This window comes from Heptranchias perlo, chromosome 24 (assembly GCF_035084215.1).
Source record: "Heptranchias perlo isolate sHepPer1 chromosome 24, sHepPer1.hap1, whole genome shotgun sequence".
NCBI lineage: Eukaryota > Metazoa > Chordata > Chondrichthyes > Hexanchiformes > Hexanchidae > Heptranchias > Heptranchias perlo.
In genome coordinates, this window is record NC_090348.1 from 7,140,167 (window position 1) to 7,163,157 (window position 22,991).

The 22,991-nt window shown below is 45.4% G+C and overlaps 1 protein-coding gene across 6 annotated transcripts in view; it reads right to left on the bottom strand.

Annotated features, from left to right (window-relative positions):
* lrmp (lymphoid-restricted membrane protein) overlaps positions 1-22,991 on the bottom strand; it is a 140,131-nt gene that overhangs the window by 11,296 nt on the left and 105,844 nt on the right. For 4 of the 6 annotated variants that reach the window (XM_068004689.1, XM_068004687.1, XM_068004688.1 and 1 more), the window contains 12 exons: positions 20,219-20,265; positions 20,031-20,098; positions 19,799-19,933; positions 18,991-19,088; positions 17,740-17,827; positions 15,695-15,758; positions 15,553-15,580; positions 13,303-13,443; positions 11,720-11,854; positions 8,406-8,556; positions 2,275-2,321; positions 665-730 (listed from right to left, as the gene is read on the bottom strand). In XM_068004689.1, coding sequence (XP_067860790.1) covers positions 665-730; positions 2,275-2,321; positions 8,406-8,556; positions 11,720-11,854; positions 13,303-13,443; positions 15,553-15,580; positions 15,695-15,758; positions 17,740-17,827; positions 18,991-19,088; positions 19,799-19,933; positions 20,031-20,098; positions 20,219-20,265 — 1,068 coding nt within the window. The remainder of the gene's footprint in view (positions 1-664; positions 731-2,274; positions 2,322-8,405; positions 8,557-11,719; positions 11,855-13,302; positions 13,444-15,552; positions 15,581-15,694; positions 15,759-17,739; positions 17,828-18,990; positions 19,089-19,798; positions 19,934-20,030; positions 20,099-20,218; positions 20,266-22,991) is intronic. The other 2 variants (XM_068004685.1, XM_068004684.1) reach the window with 2 other exon arrangements.

Sequence of the window (22,991 nt, forward strand, 5' to 3'; positions counted from 1 at the left end):
CATATATTGCCCCTATAGCCTGCCAACATTCACTGTCCGGGGGGGTCACACGTGAAGAATGCTCCTCCAGATGAGTTACCAGCAGGCTGTGAACACCCAACTACAAGCTTCTTCACATTCAGGAAAGGAGAGCAGAGAGGAGGGGAGGGAGTGGGAACTGACCATGTTCCCAAACCTATTGAATGCCCAAGTCACGGTGACCTTGTATTATATTAGAAAGCAAGCTGGTATGTAATTGACTGCATGTTGTCACTTAGCTTTGCACTGGGTATGTCACAAGTACTTAATTCTTCTGCGATAACATCACACTAAGTATTTCAAGGCATTTTGGCTGCCAACTCCTAAACAAAACTGCCTAAACTCCACAGCATACAATATATATAAAAAAAAACTCACTAATGGGAGTGATTTCAAGCAAGTAAATCTCCAGATGAATTATAAACTGCACAGTTTATAATGTCATCCAAATCATTTCTACCCCTCGTGTAACCTAAGGTGTCATTTGCATACGTCTTTATTGCATAACCACAAATTAAAAATAGGTTGGTGGAAATTTTAACAATCCTCAAAAACCTGAACAGCCCCCAGGTTTGAAGCTGCCACCCTGTCCATGGCCGATTAGATCAGTGAAGTGCAGACATTTTTGGTGGTGTGGATTTCTTACCAAGTCAAATGGTGTTCCTGCATTGCTTCTTGGGATTGCAGCAATGCTAACTCTTCGCAGGGAACCCTGTAGGGAGAGAGAATGGGGGATAAAAGTTGTACTTAACGTTGGCACGTTTTCAACATTTTATACTAAATATTCATTTCTAGAGGCTGGAAGAGTTATATGTGCTAACTCTCCATCTATAAGGACAACCATCAGCTTCTGGACAAGAGGATTTTTGGAGAAGAGGGTGGGGTAGGAGGGGCAAGGGGGTGAAGGATGGAGGGAGGGCGAGCGACATGGAGAGAGGGCGATTTTAGCGGTGTTGACTGAGGGGTAAATGTTGGCCTGGGCATTGGGAGAACTCCACTGCTCTTTGAATCGTGGCATAGGACCCTCTACATCCATCTGAACAGGCAGCCTTAGTTTAATGAATCACCTGAAAGATGGCACCTCAGCCTGGATGATGTACTGAAGTCTATTGGACATGGTATAACAAAATCGCGAGCAGTGATTGACCTAATCCTACAAATAATGCATTTTAGAATCTCAACACCTAATCAGGTTACTCTCTGGGCCACTAGATCACGACTACACGACACAGGTTCTTAACCACCACTTCCCTTCAATACTCAAACTAAATTAGGAGTCAAGACAACAGAAAACCAAGAACATTGAGAGACTGGGTAGCAAAATGAAGTTAAAAGAAGCGACTGAAAAAGAAAAAAATAAGTTTCAGGAAAGATTGTCACTTCACAACTTCCATAAACCAATTTGGAAAAGCGTCTGAGATTTTATAGACTTTACAATTTGTGCAATCGAAATCTGCAGGGAGAGGTAGGATACGGAGTTCCAATGGGAGTGAATTTCAGTGGGATTCTCCTGATCACCCATCGTAACTTTAGCACAGAGCCTGTAAACGCAGGAAGAACGGAGTAAACGTTTCTCTACGTTACAAGTGACTACGCTTCAAAAGTATTTCATTGGCTGTGAAGCGCTCTGGAATGTCCTGAGGTCGTGAAAGGCGCTAGATAAATGAAAGTTCATTCTTTACGAGCATTTATGCTGTTTCTCCCCCCGGGGTCTCTGTAGCTCCTCTTAGTTACAGTGGGCGATTGGAGCCTCCCCCCAACCCCAATAACTTTTAACTACATAGTTAAAAGTCATTTGTACCCACACAAAGGGTAGAATCATTCATCAACTTTTCTGATGAGTTATGCCCCAAAAGAATCCCCAGACTTTGCCATTTTCCTGTATAGAAACAATTAGTGTCAATATTTTCCAAACGGGCATGACAGATGGGCCGTGTAGATCTGGACATAGCAGGCGTGTTGGCCATCATCTTCTGCCCATCAATTACAACAGATGCAGGGCTATGGAAAAAGAGTGGGGGAGCGGGACTGATTGGATAGATCGTTCAAAGAGCCGGCTCAGGAATGATGGGCCGAATGGCCTCCTACTGTGCTGTACAATTCTATGATACAACCAGCAGTCAAGGCTTCTAGATGGTCACACGCATTTGCAAAATCGGCCCTGTTGTATCCGTGGCCTTATACAGGTCTGAATCTTCATGTACGGTACAGCTGTGTTTTGGGCAATAGTGTTTGAGCTGATATTTGGATACTTACTTTGCCATAAGTCTGTGACGTGGGGAACTTTTTACTTCGCAGTTCATCTGAAAATGAATGATACTGTAACTCAACAAATGTAAATTTAAGATTTATTAAAATGACAAACCTCTGATTACATGTGAAATCCAAACATTGCGCCTAGCACTGGATTACTGTAATTTATATTGGCATTATTACAGCAAAGCTTGAGTTCCAGAAACTGAAGTTTTGATCTAATCTCTAATCACATGTGGTTTACATCAATTCTCACAAGGCAGCTGTGAAGTAGCTAGAATGAAGGGTTACTCTAACATACAAGACTGTCCTACTCTGCAAAGAAAATAATTGCAGAATCAACAGATGTCCATTTACTGTGTACACTTCTCAATTTTCCTCAGTATTATAAAACAGACATCCATATGCATGGGAACACAATCACCTCCAAGTTCCCCTTCAAGTCACACACCATCTCAACTTGGACATATAAATCAGCCGTTCCTTCATCATCGCTGGGTCAAAATCCTGGAACTCCCAACCCCAAACAGCACTGTGGGAGCACCTTCACCACACGGACAGCAGCGATTCACGAAGGCCCACCACCACCTTCTCATGGCAATGAGGGACAGGCGATAAATGCCAGCCTTGCCAGTGATGCCCACATCTAGAGAATAAATTTTTAAAAAAACCTCTCCAAAATTATCTGCTAGTCAGCAAATCATTCACTCAGTGGTTCAATCCTACAACTCAAATAAATGCATTTCTGTGATTTGCTCGTTCCATTTACAAGCAAACCACTTCAAACCAAATTCTATTGGTCTGGGAACTCAATATTTTCTCCTATTTTGAAAAAAATACATACAACCATAATTAATTTGTACACTTGTGCTTTTGAACCTGAATTGACTGAGATGAAAACCAAATTTCTATTTTTCACCGAGCAAACTGAACCAGAGGTGTATACCATCCTCTCAAAATCCAACGTGGGGAGCTCAATACCACCTTCACCAAATGGAAGCTATCCACTTGGATGCTTCTACCTTGTCCAACATCACCTCACTGATATTGCTGGGCTCCCCAGCCATCATCAGGATCAGTTTCCTCTCAGATCCACCACCAACTTCCTCGAAGACCTACCATCTGCTCCCTTGATCCCCTCTCAGTTCCTGATCCTAATTAAGGACTCTTACTGGTGACAATCCTTGGCTTATTGTCACCAGTAAGAGTCAAACTTAACATTTCACTATCCTCAAGCATCTTTTCTCTCTTTTCCCCCCCAAATTTCAAAACTGTTCTGTAATGCCTCTTAAACTATTTGTCCTCTTGTAGCACTGCCCAAACTACACTTTCTAGCTGTTGTCCACAAACACGTCGCCACTCAACTTGGTTCTTACCGCTGCCTGTTTGAGGCTGTATAGTCTGGATTCATTCCCAGCTACAGCACCAAGGCTGCCCTGCTCAAAGTCATGGACAATATCCCATGTGACTACAACCACGATGTGCTATACCTCAATACCCTCAGACACCAATGACCACTCCACCCTCCTCTCGCACTTCTCTCCGTGGTCCGCCACCAAAGCGCCACCCTCTCCTGGTCCTATTCCCACCTCTCCCAACGGAATCGGTACATTTCCTGCGAAGGTCCCTCCTGCTGTGCACACCGTGACCTATGGCATGCTCCAAGCCTCCATTCCTAGCTCCTTCTATTCCTTATCAATAGATTAAAGCAAAGCTATTGAATATCTAATGCTAGTGCCAGGTTTTGAGAGGGCTAGCTTGGCAAAGATGGCAAATGACTTGAACCAGATTGATTAGGTCATCCTACTAGGGGGGAAATTAGCAACATGGAAGAAAAATGGAATGCCTTCAGGACTACCCTTATACAAAGGGACGCCATGTAGTTCCCTAAAGTTAAAAAAGGACACATGGTAAAATAAGGTCAATTTGACTAATGGGTCATGTTCAAAGACAAATCAGACTTAAGCAGAAATAGTTCTGAGGAAAACAGGAATAGGTATCGATCAGTCTGAAGAACTTTGGAGATGGTGATATTGGATAACTATGCTGGTAATAGAAAGATCTTCTATGTTATGAGTCAGTGGGCCATTAAGGACTGTACAGGGCCATTGAAGGATTCCACAGAGCAGATCCAGATTGAGTCCCAAAGTATGGCAGAGGTATTAAATGGTTACTTTGCATCAGTCTTCACTGCAGATGATGATACAGAGTTAGCAGTAATACATCGGGCGGATGCTAAGGTTAAAAAGAGTCAAAGCGGACACGGATAATAGTTCTGGCTGCTGGTCATCACTGCATTTACCTGAGAGAGTAGAAAGGGAGAGGGGGCTATTCTCTGAGCCCCTTGTTCATATATTTAACAGCTCACTGGGGTCTGGAATTGTCCCCATGGACTGGAGAGGGGTCCATGTGGCTCAAAAAGGGCAACAAGTCAGCACAGGGAAATTAGTTTGACTTCAGCTTTGGATAAGTTGCTAGAAGGGACCTACCGCATGGTAGGTTGTTACATAAGGTTAAATCTCACGGGATCCAAGGTGAGGTAGCCAATTGGATACAACATTGGCTTGACGACAGAAGACAGAGGGTGGGTGTAGAGGGTTGTTTTTCAAATTGGAGGCCTGTGACCAGCGGTGTGCCTCAGGGATCGGTGCTGGGTCCGCTGTTATTTGTTATTTATATTAATGATTTGGATGAGAATTTAGGAGACATGGTTAGTAAGTTTGCAGATGACACCAAGATTGGTGGCATTGTGGACAGTGAAGAAGGTTATCTCGGATTGCAACGGGATCTTGATAAATTGGGCCAGTGGGCTGATGAATGGCAGATGGAGTTTAATTTAGATAAATGTGAGGTGATGCATTTTGGGAGATCGAATCGGGCCAGGACCTACTCCATTAATGGTAGGGCGTTGGGGAGAGTTATAGAACAAAGATCTAGGAGTACAGGTTCATAGCTCCTTGAAAGTGGAGTCACAGGTGGATAGGGTGGTGAAGAAGGCATTCAGCTTGCTTGGTTTCATTGGTCAGAACATTGAATACAGGAGTTGGGATGTCTTGTTGAAGTTGTACAAGACATTAGTTAGGCCACACTTGGAATACTGTGTACAGTTCTGGTCACCCTATTATAGAAAGGATATTATTAAACTAGAAAGAGTGCAGAAAAGATTTACTAGGATGCTGCCGGGACTTGATGGTTTGACTTATAGGGAGAGGTTGGATAGACTGAGACTTTTTTCCCTGGAGAGTAGGAAGTTGAGGGGTGATCTTATCCAAGTCTATAAAATAATGAGGGGCATAGATAAGGTAGATAGTCAACATCTTTTCCCAAAGGTAGGGGAGTCTATAACGAGGGGACATAGATTTAAGGTGAGAGGGGAGAGATACAAAAGGGTCCAGAGGGGCAATTTTTTCACTCAAAGGGTGGTGAGTGTCTGGAACGAGCTGCCAGAGGCAGTAGTAGAGGCGGGTACAATTTTGTCTTTTAAAAAGCATTTGGACAGTTACATGGGTAAGATGGGTATAGAGGGATATGGGCCAAGTGCAGGCAATTGGGACTAGCTTAGTGGTATAAACTGGGCGACATGGACATGTTGGGCCGAAGGGCCTGTTTCCATGTTGTAAACTTCTATGAATGAAGGTACTCTGTATGACCAACCCGACAGAAGGGGCAATTAGAGAATCTCAACATGGTTTTCTGGGGGAAAAAAAGGTCATGTCTCACCAACCCGATTGGATTTGTTGAGGCAGTCACTAGTTTGTGGATGTAATTACCTCAGTCATCATGGTGTGTCTTCATCATCAAAAAGCCTTTGATGAGGTGCCTGATGTATTACTGTTAATGATAGGCTACTTAATAAGATTGAGCCCTGTGGGATTCAGGGGCAGATTTTGGGTTGGATAAGGAATTGGCTGCATTTCCGTAGGCAGAAGGTTGTTACTAATGGTAGTGCTTCTGTGTGGGGACAGATTACTAATGGAGTCCTGTAGGAATCAGTATTAGGAGCATTAGCCTTCAACATCTTCATCAACGATCTGGATGAAGGTGAGAACTGTCCACAGACGATACAAAAGGTATGTGTGGGTTTTAGGACCTTAGAAGGAAAAATAGATTACAGGCAGATCCAGAGGTCATGGGGGAGTGGACCCAAATCTGGTAGATGACATTTAATATAAATAAAGGTAGTGTTATGCCCATGGGTACAGCCAACACCACACACGCGTGTACACACTTGTACACACTATGCAGGGCTGCACATTCAAGGCTGTTGAGCAGGAGAAAGATATGGGTGTTAATGTGCATGAATCTCTGAAGGTCCACAGTCAGTCAATGTCACCAGGCTATTGTAAAAGCAAATAAGTGTGCTAGCATGTATTGCCAGGACAATTAATACAAAATAAACAAAAAACAATAGTTTCCTTGTACAAGGCCCTAGTTAGGCCTCATTTCGAATACTGTGTCCAGTTTTGGTAAGTGATAAAGGCCCTGGAAAAGGTTCAGAGAAAGGCTACTAGATTGGTGCCTAGTTTAGAGGCCCTTAGTTATCGGGGTAGGCTTGGAGAGTTGCAGCATTTTACTCTACCCTGTAGACTGAGATTTGACCGGGGTCTTTAAAATAATAAAAGGATTAGATACAGTCCACGTGGATAGGTTAAGGAAGACGAGGGGACCGGAGAATAAGTTACGCAAGCACAGAACTAGGTTTGATATCTGGCCGTATTTCTTTTCACAGAGTGTCATTAACTTACGGGGCAAGTTTCTGGCTCATGCAGTGAATGCAGATTCACGGCAAACATTTAAAAGTGAGCTGGATGAGATTGAGTGTGGCCAACATAAACACACATAGAAGGTAGGTGGGATATTGAGGGATGGTCGAAGGGAATTTTCCAGAGTGTTTTTTTCCCTAAATTGACCTAGTTTTTTCCTCCCTTCTTTGGCATCTCCCAGGAGATTGAGGGGGGTCCGGGGCGGGGGGGGGGGGGGGGGGGGGGGAAAGAGGAAAGCGAAGAGGTGGGGATCATGGTGCACATAGATTGCATGATGACCATAGGGACAAGCTCAACATATTAGCTGATCTTTTCTTGTTCTTCGTTCTGGATGAACCTAAAACTTTCTTCAGCTCGTTGACTAGGTGAGTCACCCCGTTTGGCTTCTGCTAGAAAATTTTCACTTTAAGCATGTCCTCTTCCTCTCTGGATGTACATTCAGACAGAATCTGAAAATGTACAATCTTAGTGCCCTAAACAACACTGGCCTGAGCTTCAAACCCCACATCTGGTTCTTCACCAAAACAACTTCCGGAATACTGCCTGCCTGCCAGGGCATCCCCATTGCTGCTAAAATCCTCATCCTCACATGTCATCTCAAGGCTGACCTTCCACAGCACAGCATTCTATCCCACACAAAGCTCTGCTCACATATCACCTCTCTCCTTGTTGACCGTCATTTGCTCCTAGATACCCCAGATTATCAAACGTCAACCCCCTCCCATGGCCTTACTCTGCTCTCTAGCCTCTTATCTTCCAACTGCGCCTTTCTCCCTCCCCTTTTTGGTCCACCATTGCTGGCAGAACAATCATCCACCATACCCTTGCGCTATAAAAATGGCGAATGTACCAAAGAAGTTTAGCAAGAGAAAGTCAAAACTCTACAAATTTTGCTGTCGATTGTTCTGCATAACCCTCCCCCTCCCCAATATTCTATTCTCCACCAATGAAGGCAGTGACTTATGCAAGGGTACAGTTCCACAGGAAATGACTGCCAATATGCTCGTGACCATCCCTCATGTGCAAGCTTGGAATGTGTGCATTGGCAGGCTATTTGACCATGGGAGGAAGGGAGCCTGATCCCTTCAGGTATGCGCTTCCAGCTGATGGCTGGATGGTTAACAGCGAGAGCAGAGTGAGAATCGTATACATTTTTTCTCCACTTCTAGCCCAGGAACAGTCAAACGACATTCCCCACCACTGCCCCACCCAGACCAGGGATTGAACCTGGGATCTTCCTTATATGGTTGAGCAACATCATGCGGTTGCCTACTGGGACTTGATGACAAGTGAGGGCGGCTCCAAGTCATTAGACTAACAGGGACTGGAAATAACTAGTCTAGTACTTTCAAAGAAATCGGCAACAATTACCTCTGTTTTCTCCAAATGAACTAGTGACTTTTTCATTCTTCAGAAGAAGCTGCTTCATTTCTTCCAGTTCTGTGTGCTCTTTTGCATACATTCGTTTCAAGTTTTCAACGTACTGGATCATAACTTCAACAGCCTTACTGACCCGGGTCTCCTATTGAGCAAAAGTACCAGCTTTCAGTGCATTGGCTGCTCAATATAGAATTTAAAAACTGCACAATCCTGACTTTAATCAGAGAAATTTCAGCCTAGGAGGAGGCCGTCATTTGGTCCAAGCGGCCTAAGGAAATATTTGGTACACTAGTTGCTCAGTTTACCCACTGCCCCCATCACCGGATTATGGCTTCACTACTTCTGCAGTAGCCGTGTGCACTAATATTATGTATTAATCCTCAGTTGGGAGAGGCATTCTCCATTCTAGATATATAAACGCATGCCTTTTCTTTTATATAGTCCTCAATAAGGAATGAAGCGGGGTGGGTGGAGCATATTTCAGTGGGTAGTATTTGGGGAATAGTGATAATATTAGGTTTAAAATAGTTATGGAAAAGGACCAAGAACAATCAAATGTGAAAATGCTAATTTCAGTGAGTTAAAGAGGGATCATGTCCAGTTGGATTGGAATCAAAAATTGGTGGCAAAACAGTAACTGAACAATGGGAGGCCTTCCAGGAGGAGATGATTCAGGTACAGAGTAGACACATTCCTTCGAGGGGGAAAGGAACAGCATCCAAAGCTAGAGCTCTCTGGATGACTAAAGATATAGAGATTAAAATGAAACAGAAAAAGGAGGCTTATGACAAATGTATAATTCATAATACAGTAGAAAACCAGGCTGAATACAGAAAGTACTGAGGAGATCTAAAAAAGGGAATAAGAGGGGCAAAGACAGAGTATGAGAATAGATTAGCAGCTAACATAAAAGGGAATCCAAAAGTCTTTTATAAACATATAAATAGTAAAAGGGTAGTCAAAGGAAGGGTGGGGCCGATTAGGGACAAAGAAGGAGATGATCTTGTGGAGGCAGAGGGCATGGCTGAGGTACTAAATGAATACTTTGCATCAGTCTTCACTAGAGAAGAGGATGCTGCCAATGTAGCAGTAAAGGAGGAGATATTAGTGATATTGGATAGGATAAAAATAGATGAAGAGGAGATACTTAAAAGATTGGCAGTACTCAAAGTAGAAAAGTCACCCGGTCCGGATGGGATGCATCCTAGGTTACTGAGGGAAGTAAGGGTGGAAATTGCGGAGGCTCTGGCCACAATCTTCCAATCGTCCTTAGATATGGGGATGGCGCCAGAAAACTGGAGGATTGCTAATGTTATACCCCGTTCAAAAAAGGGGAGGGGGATAAACCCGGCAATTACAGGCCAGGCAGCCCAACGTCAGTGACAATAATCTGGGACAAAATTAATTGGCATTTGGAAAAATATAGGCTAATAGATTAAAGTCAATACGGATTTATTAAAAGAAATTCGTGTTTGATTAACTTGACAGTTCTTTGATGAAGTAATGGAGAGGGTTGATGAGGGTAGTGCGGTTGATGTGTATACGAACTTTCAAAAGGCATTTGATAAAGTACCACATAATAAGCCCATGGGATTAAAAGGGACAGTGGCAGAAGGGTCAGTAACCAGAGGACACAGATTTAAGGTGATCGGCAAAAAAGAGCCAGAGGCGACATGAGGAAACTTTTTTTTTTTAAAAACACAGCGAGTTGTTATGATCTGGAATGCACTGCCTGAAAGGGCGGTAGAAGCAGATTCAATAGTAACTTTTAAAAAGGGCATTGGATAAATACTTGAAGGAAAGAAGTTTACAGGGTTATGGGGAAAGAACAGGGGAACAGGACTAGTCGGATAGTTCTTTCAAAGAGCCGGCACAGGAATGAAGGGCCAAATGGCCTCCTCCTGTGCTCCGACATTGAATATTTTAAGGCCGAGTTAGATAGATTCCTGATTAACAAGACAGTCAAAGGTTATAGTAGGTAGATGGGAAAGTAGGGTTGAGGTCACAATCAGATCTGCCGTGATCTTATCAAATGGCAGAGCAGGCTCGAGGGGCCGAATGGCCTACTCCTGCACTTAATTTGTATGTTTGTTTGATACTATGATAATCTGCTAGTGTAGATTGCTCAACTGCAGCTCTTGAAATGAGCTGTCGATGTCACCTACAGAATGCTGGCAAAAAATCAATCAGGAACAACCAGCCCCTGGTACAGATCTTGTGGTGCTCAATATCACGTGCAGTCCGTGGGTTTGCTGACATGTGGGGTGATATGGACTACTCTGGTGGGATTGCTGGAGGTGAGTGCAAACTGCCTTTGGATGAGGGCCTGTGGCTGGTGCCAGGGTGTTAGGCTAGAAACACCTGCCACTATAGCCCCTGTGATATAAAACGGTACATCATGGCATACGTCTACCAACATCGTGCCTGTGCCAGTGCTGCTCCACATCACAGCTTTCTACTCAAAATCCATTTCTGGTTTAACATTTTTCTTTAAGTCTTTATGTAACGCACTTTGAAACATTAATTGAATCGACTGACTCATGTGGTCATTGAAACTGAGTCAGAGTTGCAAATTGGTTTGTCATTTAAACCCCTTGGGGGAAGATATGGATTTGATAACCAATTTGAGATGTTTATCATACCTCCAGTTTCAATCCTTTCACGAGGAGGTTAACTCACCAAAATACGAAAGTTAGAAGCTCGGTTTCAGTCACACATTCTGACTATAACAACCATTTGCTAAATTTTTACAAGGGACGAGGTGCACAGACGTTTATTTCACTCTTGTTAGTGAGAGCACACTTTTCAAATCAACTACTAGAACAATAAATGGAAGAAACTTCTTACATTAAACAGGATAGAGGTGGTTCAGTCCTCCAATAAAGGTTTATTCACTTGAATAGGCAAAAGTGACATTAAACCCCCGCCCACCCCAACATAATATCCTAACCGTTTGCACTCATAGTTCTGGTTAACTCCGTTAGAAGAGTTAAAATCTGCTGCAGTACCTTGGTGTAGTCCATGTGCTCTCTTCCTTCTCTCCCCCCATCGTCCTGACTTTTAGACTCCTTGTTGCCTCCCACTACATCTCGCCCTTCAGCTGCAGTGTGTGACGTGGAGATATGTTGTATGCTCCTGAAGCATCTTAGTGCCCTGGTCCTGCCAGCTTTACTAGTGACGAGCAAAGCGGACATGGAATTCCTAGTTTGCTAGCACTAAAATGAAATCTCAAGTGTTTTACCCCGGTTGTGATATTTGCACCACTGACACTAAGATTTTAACAGGCGCTAGTTATCTTTCTTCACCTGGTGAATGGCTCCTAGCATTTCGGCCCGGCTGGCTACTCTGGTTATGGTCTGTGTTAGAATCCCAAGACTTCTTTCCAGTTTCTCGAAGATCTCCAGTGACTGTTGTTCTTCTTCACACAGAGGCCTCATTGTCTGTAGGGAATAGAAAAGCCTTCTTAGAAAATGATAAATGGGAGAGGGCACGATGAGTGGGGGGAAGAGCGAGTGAGAGAGGGGGGAGAGGGGGGGGAAGAGCGAGTGAGAGAAGGGGGAGGGGGGGGGAAGAGCGAGTGAGAGAAGGGGGGGGAAGAGCGAGTGAGAGAAGGGGGGGGAAGAGCGAGTGAGAGAAGGGGGGAGAGGGGGGGGAAGAGCGAGTGAGAGAAGGGGGGAGAGGGGGGGGAAGAGCGAGTGAGAGAAGGGGGGAGAGGGGGGGGAAGAGCGAGTGAGAGAAGGGGGGAGAGGGGGGGGAAGAGCGAGTGAGAGAAGGGGGGAGAGGGGGGGGAAGAGCGAGTGAGAGAAGGGGGGGAAGAGCGAGTGAGAGAAGGGGGGGGGAAGAGCGAGTGAGAGAAGGGGGAGGGGGGGGAAGAGCGAGTGAGAGAAGGGGGGAGAGGGGGGGGAAGAGCGAGTGAGAGAAGGGGGGAGAGGGGGGGGGGAAGAGCGAGTGAGAGAAGGGGGGAGAGGGGGGGGGAAGAGCGAGTGAGAGAAGGGGGGAGAGGGGGGGGGGGAAGAGCGAGTGAGAGAAGGGGGGGGGGAAGAGCGAGTGAGAGAAGGGGGAGGGGGGGGAAGAGCGAGTGAGAGAAGGGGGGAGAGGGGGGGGAAGAGCGAGTGAGAGAAGGGGGGAGAGGGGGGGGGAAGAGCGAGTGAGAGAAGGGGGGAGAGGGGGGGGGGAAGAGCGAGTGAGAGAAGGGGGGAGAGGGGGGGGAAGAGCGAGTGAGAGAAGGGGGGAGAGGGGGGGGGGGGGGAAGAGCGAGTGAGAGAAGGGGGGAGAGGGGGGGGAAGAGCGAGTGAGAGAAGGGGGGAGGGGGGGGGAAGAGCGAGTGAGAGAAGGGGGGAGAGGGGGGGGAAGAGCGAGTGAGAGAAGGGGGGAGAGGGGGGGGGAAGAGCGAGTGAGAGAAGGGGGGAGAGGGGGGGGGGGGGGGGAAGAGCGAGTGAGAGAAGGGGGGGGGGAAAAGAGAGAGTGAGACAGAGACAGAGAGAGAGAAAAACTGAGAGAAAGGGAGTACGTACCAGCACATAGGAGAGAGATAAAGCGATCCAGATAGAGATAGAGATAGAGATAGAGATATATAGAGAGATTCCAGAGAAGAGATTATGGCAGGAATTTGAGTTATTTCTCTGATCATCCTTGTTGACACAACTAAAAAAAGGAACCGGTTTATAACTTGGGAAAGACAGTGAAATGGCTAAATTCTGCTGGGTCACTCATCCCACCACATTGTTTATTTGATTGACACGTATGTGGTATGAGTGGGACACAATGAGCAGCGTGTGAAATACCTTTTCCCTTTTGGCGTGTGGGGGAAGCGGAGAGAACACTAAAGCAATGTACAGAAGTTCAACAACAATCCAAACATGGGTCAGCAAATGGGACCTGTGCTAACCTGCAGAGTTTGTTGGCATTTCTCAATCTCTTTTTTCAAATTCGTTTCAGCGAGATCTCTGGATCGTTCCTCCAGCCGTAATCTCTTATCGAGAGTAAACATGTCGCACTTGAAAGCTAACGAGAAGCGGAGAAATTCAGCCTGTGTTTAAAAAAAAACTCAAAATAAATACTCAGAACATTAAAATAACTGAAATACACGTCCTTTAAATCCGCACACTTATGTACGCATACATATATGCACACACTAGGGCTGCTAACTCTGGCTGGACGTATTCCAGGGAGTTTCATCACATGACCTCCCACCTCCAACTGACCCCAACACCCCACCACCCCCCTGATGTGCCCATCCTCTCAGCCCACCATCTTGGATTCTTGACTGTCCATCAAATGGCCTTTTCTATCCCATCTCCAATATTTTTATAACTAAAAAGTCTTTTTGAATGAGATGTTAAACCAAGGCCCCGTCTGTCCTCTCAGGGGTGGACGTAAAAGATCCCAAGGCACTATTTCGAAGAGCAGGGGAGTTCTCCCCTGTCCCCTGTTCATTTATCTCTCAGCCAATATCACTGAAACAGATTATTTGGTCATTATCAAATTGCTGTTTCTGGGACCTTGCTGACGCATTTCATCCAAGCATACAAAATGGACCAGCAGGAAAAGACCAGCTGGTCCATCAAACCTGCCCCACACACCATGACGGCCGGAGCATGGTGACTAAAGCAGAGGCAGTGGAGGGGTCGAGAGAGGTGGTGGTGAGGTAGAGCCGAGCGTCGTCAGCGTACATGTGGAATCTGACGTCGTGTTTTCAGATGATGTCGCCGAGGCGCAGTGTGTAGATGAGAAATAGGAGGGGACCAAGGATAGATCCTTGGGGAACTCCAGAGGTAACGGCGCAGGAGCAGGAAGAGAAGCCATTGCAGGAGATTCTCTGGCTACGAATGGATAAATAAGAATGGAACCAGGAGAGGGAACTCCCACCCAGTTGGAAAGACGGAGGAGATGCGTTGGAGGAGGATGGTGTGGTCAACTGTGTCAAAGGCTGCAGACAGGTCGAGAAGGATGAGGAGGGATAGTTTACCATGGCCACAGTCATAGGATGCCATGTGTGACTTTGATAAGGGTCGTTTCAGTACTGTGGCAGGGCAGAAACCCGATTGGAGGGATTCAAACATGGAGTTGCGGGAAAGATGGGCACAGATTTGGGAGACAACACATTCATGGACTTGGGAGAGGAAAGGGAGGTTGGAGATGGTGTGGGAGTTTGCAAGGACAGAGGGGACACGTGTGGGTTTTTTTTGAGGAGGCAGGGTGATGGTGGCAGATTCGAAGGAGAGGTGGATAGTACCTGAGGAGAGGCAACCATTAACAATATCAGCTAACATGGGGGCCAGGAAGGGAAGTTGGGTGGTCAACAGTTTGGTGGGAATAGGATCGAGGGAGCAGGAGGTGGGTCTCATGGACAAGATGAGCTCGGAGAGAGCATGAGGGGAGATAGGAGAGAAACTAGAGAAAGATGTGAGTTTAGGGCTAGAGCAGGGACCTTATGGGAAGTTTGGCTCGGTGGGCTAGGGGAAGGGAGGGAAGCGGCAGAAGCAGCTGAATGGATGGTCTCAATCTTAGTGACAATGAAGTCCATGAGCTCCTCGCACTTGTTGGAGGTGAGGGTGGAGGGGACAGGAGAGAGGGGTTTAAGGAGATGAGTGATAGTGGAGAATAGAAGCTGGGGGTTATCTTTGCATTCCAGGATGATCCTGGAACAGTGGGCAGTTTTGGCAGAGGAGAGCAGGACCTGATAGTGCTTTATGTGGTCCAGCCAGTTCTGGCGATGAATGGCTAAACCAGTCATCCGCTGTAAACGTTCAAGTCTGCGTCCCTTGGACTTAAGGGAGCGAAGATGAGGGCTGTATCGGGGGAACGACCAGGGTGAGAGAGAGTAATGGGTTTAATGGAGACAAGGGCATCAAAGGTGGAGGTGAGGGTGTGATTGAGTAGATCAGTAGCTGTAGAAATGTCGTGGTGAATGGAGGGCCAAAAGCTAGACAGTTGGGAATTTGAAAGTGCCGTTGTAAGTGACTTGGGGGAGAGTTTTTCCCAAGGACGGGCACAGAAGGAAGTGGGAAGAGGGATTTGATGAGGGGTGAGAGAAAGAAGGAAGTGATCAGAGATGGCCTTATCTGTGATTGACAGTCTATTATTGAGATTTTTACATAAAAACAAATGATGCACAGACTGTGCATCGACAACCTACCTCCACTTCCTGTTCAGTAGCTGAGGCACTGGGGGAAAATATACAATGAACTTTAGTTTTGCATATTCCAGAATTGCGAAAACAAAACGAACATTACAACACGGATGAAAACAAAGTGAATTAATTTTGCACCAATTCCTACCTCTGTAAGATTGTTCTTTTCAAAAGGTCTCGACATTTAGAGTCAGGTGACTGAGAAACTCCTGCTGAGAGAAGGACAATTGATGTTTTTGAAGTATATAAATTACTGTCAGCTGAAACCAAACTACCCAAGTTAAAAGCCATTTATGACTAAGCTTTGCCATGTAAAAGTTCACCCCATTTTAGGGTTGGTGAGTGGACCAATAAATACAATTACTCTCAGCAGTGACTAAATTAGGAGACCTTTAGTTAACTATCCCTGAGTAGGCCCAAAATAGAGTTGAGGGCAAGATAGATCACTGATATTCACTCTGGATCAAAAAGGTCTCTCTCTCTCTCTCTCTCTCTCTCTCTCCAGGTGAACAACTTCCCGTAACCCTTGCATCTACTCATTCAGAGTTGGAAATGTCAGGGACTTGCAGATCAAGGTAGGCTATCCCAACAATTAGATACTGTGGGAATAACCTTTCCTTGGGCCCCCAATATCAAGCCCAGGTCACCCACAACTGACCGACTGGTGGAGAGAGGGGTAGGGTTAACAGAGGATGGCTTGGAAAGAAAAGACACTTCCAGAATTATCTCATTCTCAAAACACAGGTTAACAGGTAGATCACTTTCTCTTTACAACTCAGGATGATCCATTGTCTCAGCTATCTGCCCTATTGAATTTACTCAGTGTAATGCAATCTGGTAACCATTCAGCAAGAACTGGGTGTTCACAGATACACATGTACCCCCCCCCCCCTTGCAGTATTGAGATTTACAGATTACAATTTATTCAACCTCAACATATATTTGCATAAGCAGTCATCAAATTTGGGAGGGGGCATTGTGGGGGCAGGAGGGCAATTTCAACATAATCCTTTAAGAGGAATATAGGAACAGGAGGAGGTCATCCAGCTCCCTGAGCCTGTTCCGCCATTCACTTAGGTTATGGTTGATCTGCATCTCAACTTCATTTAACAGCTTTTGCTCCGTAACCCTTAATACCTAACAAAAATCTATCGATCTCAGTCTTGAAACTTTTAATTTGACCCCCCCCAGCCATAACAGCTTTTTGAGAGGGAGTGTTCCCGATTTCCACTAACCTTTGTGTGAAGAAGTGTTTCCTGACATCACCCCTGAACAGCCAACTCTAATTTTAAGGTTATGCCCCCTTGTTTTGGACTCCCCCACCAAATCCTTTAATCATCTTAAACACCTCAAATCGGATCACCCCTTAATTTACATACTCAAGGGAATATAAACTAGTCCATGCAACCTGTCCTCATAATTTAACCCTTTTAGCCCCAAGACCATGTTGCAAGAGACTTACGTTCAGGATCCCAGATGAGGCAAATAAATCTCAAAAGATCGGCTATGTCTTCTTGTAGCCGGGTAAATATTAAGGGCTTCTGTCAAGCTGTGTGGACTTGACGATTAATACTTACTAAGTGGTCTACTTAGAGGTGATTCATCCACTTCTTTGAAGTAACATTAGGATGTACAACAATGGTCATGTTGTAGGTATCGACCAGTGGAGTCTGCTTCTCGCCAGCAGTTAAATTAAATCAGGAAAGAAAATATGGAACTTTTGTTTTTGTCCCCATTAACCAAAAGTTCTTGAGTAGAGGAATCCCAAGAACTAGGAGGACATTGTTAACCAAGGCTAGGGGTGGCAAATCGTCTGGCCAGGTTGTAAATAACTGTTAAACCTTTAATCTAGGTAATGAACAAAATCTGAATCTCTGCGTTCCTTCAATTCTGGCCTCGTGCATCCCGATTTCCTTCGCCCCACCATTGGTGGCCGTGCCTTCAGCTGTGTAGGCCCCAAGCTCTGGAATTCCCTCCATAAACCTCTCTCTCCTCCTTTAAGACCTCTTTGGCTAAGCTTTTGGCCACTTGTCCTGATATCTCCTAATGTGGCTCGGTGCCAATTTTTTGTTTGATAACACTCCTGAAAACTGCCTTGGGAGGTTTTACTACGTTAAAGGCTCTACATAAATGCAAGTTGTCGTCATTGAAGCAAAGACAGAAAATGCTGGAAGGTCCATCTTTAAATCTCACCTTCAACACTACTAAATGGACTGCCACGGCTGACTTGTAATTCACTTGGGCTAAATTCATCTACAGCCACAGAGCCCCTAGTCGCTTCCTAAATATAGCAGGAGGGAAAAGAGGCCGTTAAAGAGTATCGTATACAGCCAGTAATTCAGCTGATCACTATGCGGATGTGAAAACACAGCATTTATATATTTTAAAAAAAAACCAATACTATTGTTTACAATCATGGAGCAGTTTACCCAATGACAGGATTTTAAAAAAAATGTCTGTCCATCCCATCCCATTGTAAGGGTAAACGAGTCTCAGTGGAGACAGTCATGAGAACACTGGAAGAAAGTGGAATAGGAGAGAGGGGGGGAACTTAGCCATGTGCCATAATGTAATGTATTTGTTAGAAAGGTGCATTAAATTTCAGCATCAACACCTCTGCCAATCTCAGCACTGTTTAGTTTGAGCAATTCAAAGAACAAACCAAGGAACAGAGGGAGGTGGAGGGAATTCCAGAGCATGGGGCTTAGACGGCTGAAGGCACAGCTACCAGTGTCGGGGCGAAAGGGGAGTTGATGCACAAGAGGCTGAAGTCAGATGAGTGGAGTGTTTCGGGGGGGTGGGGGTAAGAAGGTGGTTGTAGAGGTGGAGGAGGTTACAGATAGGGAGGGGCAAGGCCACGGAAGGATTTAAACACGAGGATGAGAATTTTAAATTTGAGACGTTGGTAGACTTAGAGTCAAGCTAGGTCAGTGAGGATAGGAATGATGGGTGAGCAGGCCTTATTATGGGATAAGAGATTGGCGGCAGATTTTTGGATGAGCTGAAGTTTCCAGACTTCAGAGGATGGCAAGCCAGTCAGGAGAGGATTGGAATAGTTGAGCCTGGAGGTGACAAAGGCATGGTTGCGGGTTTCAGCAGGTGAGCTGAAGCAGGAGCGCAGATGGGCGATGTAATGGAGGTAGAAGTAGGCGATCTTTGTGACATAGGTGATGGAGGTCAGAAGCCCAGGTCAGGGTCGAATAGGATGCTGAGGTTGCAACCAGTCTGGTTCAACCTTGGTCGATGGCTGTTTTAAAAGGGAGGGGGGACAGTACCTGAGGAGAGACCACCATTTACAATGTCATCAACCACATGCCATATAAGTGACATTTTATGCAGGATACAATTAGGTTCATTTATAAAATATTGGGTTTCCAAAACATCCAAGTATTTGGAACGCCACAGGTACAAATAGTGGCCTTCGTTAAATGCGTATTTTCATACCAAGTTAACTTTAAATTTATTGCTTGAATCCGGTTGATGTTTATTGGAGGTACGAAGCTCAGAGATGAGCTGACTGGCAGCTGTAGGAAGTGGGCCATCTGTGGAAATAGAACTTGAGTCAATTCTGCACAACCATCACTTTCAGCGAACATTACATTTTTGTTGCAGAAAGAAACCCTGCAAGAATCTCTCACCTCAGTTTCACACAAACCCAAAGCTTTCGTAATTCATATTTGACTTGGCATTGGGCACAATGACAGTAGAAATTGGGGGACTTTTTTTTTAAAACACGACCCTCTGTTGAGACGTTTAAACTCTTAAAAAAATCAGGCCTGCATGCACATGCGAACTGCTAAGGGCTTCTTTTTCAAGTATACAAAATCTTACTCAAGTTGACTTAACGGTAGAAAGACATTTAAGGACTGATAGTTTGAAGTCTGCAGATTTAATATACTGAAAAAAAGGCCATATCAAATTACACAGAATTTGCAGCACAAGAACAGACCATTCCACCCAACTGGTCTATACCAGTGTTTATGCTCCAAACAAGCCTCCTCCCACCCTACTTCATCTAACCCTATCTGCACATTTTTCTATTCCTTTCTCCCTCGTGTTTATCTAGCCTCCCCTTAAATGTATCTATTCTATTCATCTCAACTACTTCATGCGTTAGCAAGTTTCACATTCTAACCATTCTATGGGTAAAGAAGATTCTCCTGAATTCTTTACCTGAATGGCATTAATACACGCTGTTAACTGCTTACACATGTCAATATATCTAAAATAATGTAAACTAAGAACGACCTACCTGAGGGGCCATCTTTAATTATGCCACACATATTGACATTGCTTTCGCTAACTACGTCGAGTGTTTTTATGGCTTCCTGCAGCTGCAAGCCATCATCAGGTTGTTTTGTGGAAGTATCAGAGGCACTGGATCCTGCTTCAAGCACAGAAGAAGTCAACCTCATGCAAAAGGTAATGGGTTACCACATATTTCATAAAAGCATTTACAACCGTAGATGCTTGGAGTTGCTTACCTGACATCGTGGAGCTCTCCAGCGTAACAATACAAGTTGCGTTTGACTGGATGTGTTTGAGGTTTTCACTGGAAAATGATTCAGTTACATGGTTATTTCTGGGTGCTAAAGTAATGTAGAAATTTAATATGATTTGTGGATTCTTAAAAAAAAAAGTCAAACCCCATCAGTAGGAAACCAGGTCTTACCTGAGTCGAAGCAAATCGCTGCCAGCCACTTCCTCACCAGCAGGTGCCTATACAGAAAACATCAGTACAAAATTTCAATAATCCAATTTTAATATTCCAATAATCTAGCTCATTTTCTCCATTTTTATCCTATTCACTTTTCCTGAAGGTGGTGGAGTAATGGTCCAGAGACCAGTAACCACCGCCTGCTTTGTGCAAGCCTAGATTGAGTATAGGCTGCTGGTTTCACCACAGTAGGGTTTTGCCCACCCAAGGCCCAATCCTACCCTCAGCTGAACTTCACACATGTGCTTTGCAGCTAAAAACAACAGGCGGTTAGAGGGTGGGAGAGCAATTTTGCCTTCGTAACTGGGAATCTTGGCTGATATGGTTTGTCCCTTCACCAGTCCGGGGGTATGTGAGCCAATTACACCATCCCCAATGCCCCATACAAGCAATCTAACAACAAATTGCATTTATATAACATCTTTAACGTAGTAAAACGTCCCAAGGGGCTTCACAGGAGCGATTATGAAACAAAATTTGACACCATGTCACCTAAGAGAGAAGGACAGGTGACCAAAAGCTTGGTCAAAGAGGCAGGTTTCAAGGAGAGTCTTAAAATAGGACAAATGTGGAGATTTATAGGGAGGGAATTCCAGAGCTTAGGGCCCAGGCAGCTGAAGGCACAGCCACCAATAGTGGAGCGATTAAAATCGGGGACGCGCAAGAGGCCAGCATCAGAGGAGCACGGAGATCTCGGAGGGTTGTAGGAGGTTACGGAGATAGGGAGAGGGTGAAGCCATGGAGGGATTTGAAAACAAAGAATTTTAAAATCGAGGCGTTGTCAGACGAGAAGCCAATGTAGGTCAGTGTGCACAGGGGACAGACCAGGAACCACACTGGTCAGTGCATTTAATGGTCGAGTCAGCCATCAAGAAGTTTTGAGCACACTTCCAAATAGACACTTTTCACAATGCGAAATTGGACTGCTAAAATTATAAAATTTCAAACATTAAGGTAAAAGATTCCAGGCTTTACACAGATTTAAAAAAAAACTTTTCCATACTTATGGCGAGTTTCATTAAAGGGGTCGCTTATTCTAGAGGCTTTTAGATAATTCAGGTTTGCATGCTGGCTGTTGCCCATTGGCTGGGAGGGCTCTTCAAATACTGGCTATTCTTCTGGGGCCAGGAAACCACACAGAATAGTTCAACGTACCATGCAAAGTAAACCAGAATCCCATCACTATGTTTAAGAGTCTCCAAACCATGCAACTGAGAAATCAACACAGATGGGAGCTTCGATATGTACAGCACGCACTCTCCCCATAAGAACACATCCCACTGTGCTCAAGTCCAGAATGCAAATGTGTGAAAAGATCTTGCATTTATAAACCACCTTTCACAACCTCAGGACGTCTCAAAGCATTTACAGCCGATGAAGTATTTTTGAAGTGTAGTCACTGTTGTAATGTAGGAAACGCAGTAGCCAATTTGTGCACAGTAATGTGGTAACGACCAGTTCATCTGTTTTTAGTGATGTTGGTTGAGGGATAAATATTGGCCCCGACACCGGGGTGAGCTCCCGTGCTCTTCTTTCAAATGGTGCCATAGGATCTTTTACATCCACCTGAGGGGGCAGACTGGGCCTCGGTTTAATGTCTCATCCGAAGGACAGCACCTCCGACAGTGCAGCACTCCCTCAGTACTGGATTAAAGTGTCAGCCTAGATTATGTGCTCAAGTCACTGGAGTGGGACTTGATCCCATGACCTTCTGACTCAGAGGCGAGAGTGCTACCACTGAGCCACGACATGGGGGGAAACCCCCCCTCATCTAATGTGTGTAAGGGTACTATGGGAGTTCCTAACAAGCTAAACTCATACTGATTATCCTTCCAGAGCATTGATAAGGTCCTGCTGGAACCACTCTACCTATGAAGGACATTGGTTTGCAGGGTGACCGAGAGCTGAGCCCCCGTGACAGGTCTACCCCTCTAGGGCCCGTTAATTGGACACACTATGCTGGTTAAGCATCAGCAGTGCCAGAGTGCTATGGACCTGCCACCTCAGGTCACCAAAATTGCCATGTTGGGTTATTGGGATTCCAATCTTCCGTAATCAGCTGTGTCATTTTGAGGTGAACTTGACCCAAAAGAGACTCTGTTTAGTTCCTCTCCCCCAAAAAGGATGGACACTAATTAGTTACTAGACAACAGCAGCAACGTGAGTCCCAGTGACGGGCTCCTGCCGCCTGATATCCCACTCTTGTCCGCCAGCCTCCACATCTGGTTTGGGTGGGAGTCAGTGTTATCAGATTTAAATGAGGCCCAGGAGTTAAAATGACCTTGGCCTCAGGCTTGCACGACCGTGCGAGCCTATTGCTTGCTTCAGCACCACCTCCTCTCCCCCCCCCTCCCCACTTAAAATCGGGGCTATTACAGCTAGCTAGGTCACTTTAAAGGGGCAGTCCTCCAATGCTGCTCCAGCAAACAACCAAAAGAGCAGCATGGAGCAGACCAGGGGAAAAGCTGCTCCCAGGTTTAATGATGCCTCACTCCAGGTGTTACTGGATGGGGTGAGGAGGAGGAGAGAGATATTCTACCAAGCCGAGGGGAGGACGTGGCCTGCCTCTGTCACCAAGAAGGCCTGGCTCGAGGTGGCAGAGGAGGTCACCAGCAGCAGCGACGTCTCCCGCAGCTGGATCCAGTGCAGGAAGCACTTCAGTGACCTAACTAGGTCAGCCGAAGTGAGCACACTTACTCATTCTCCTACACTCCATCTTCCATATCAC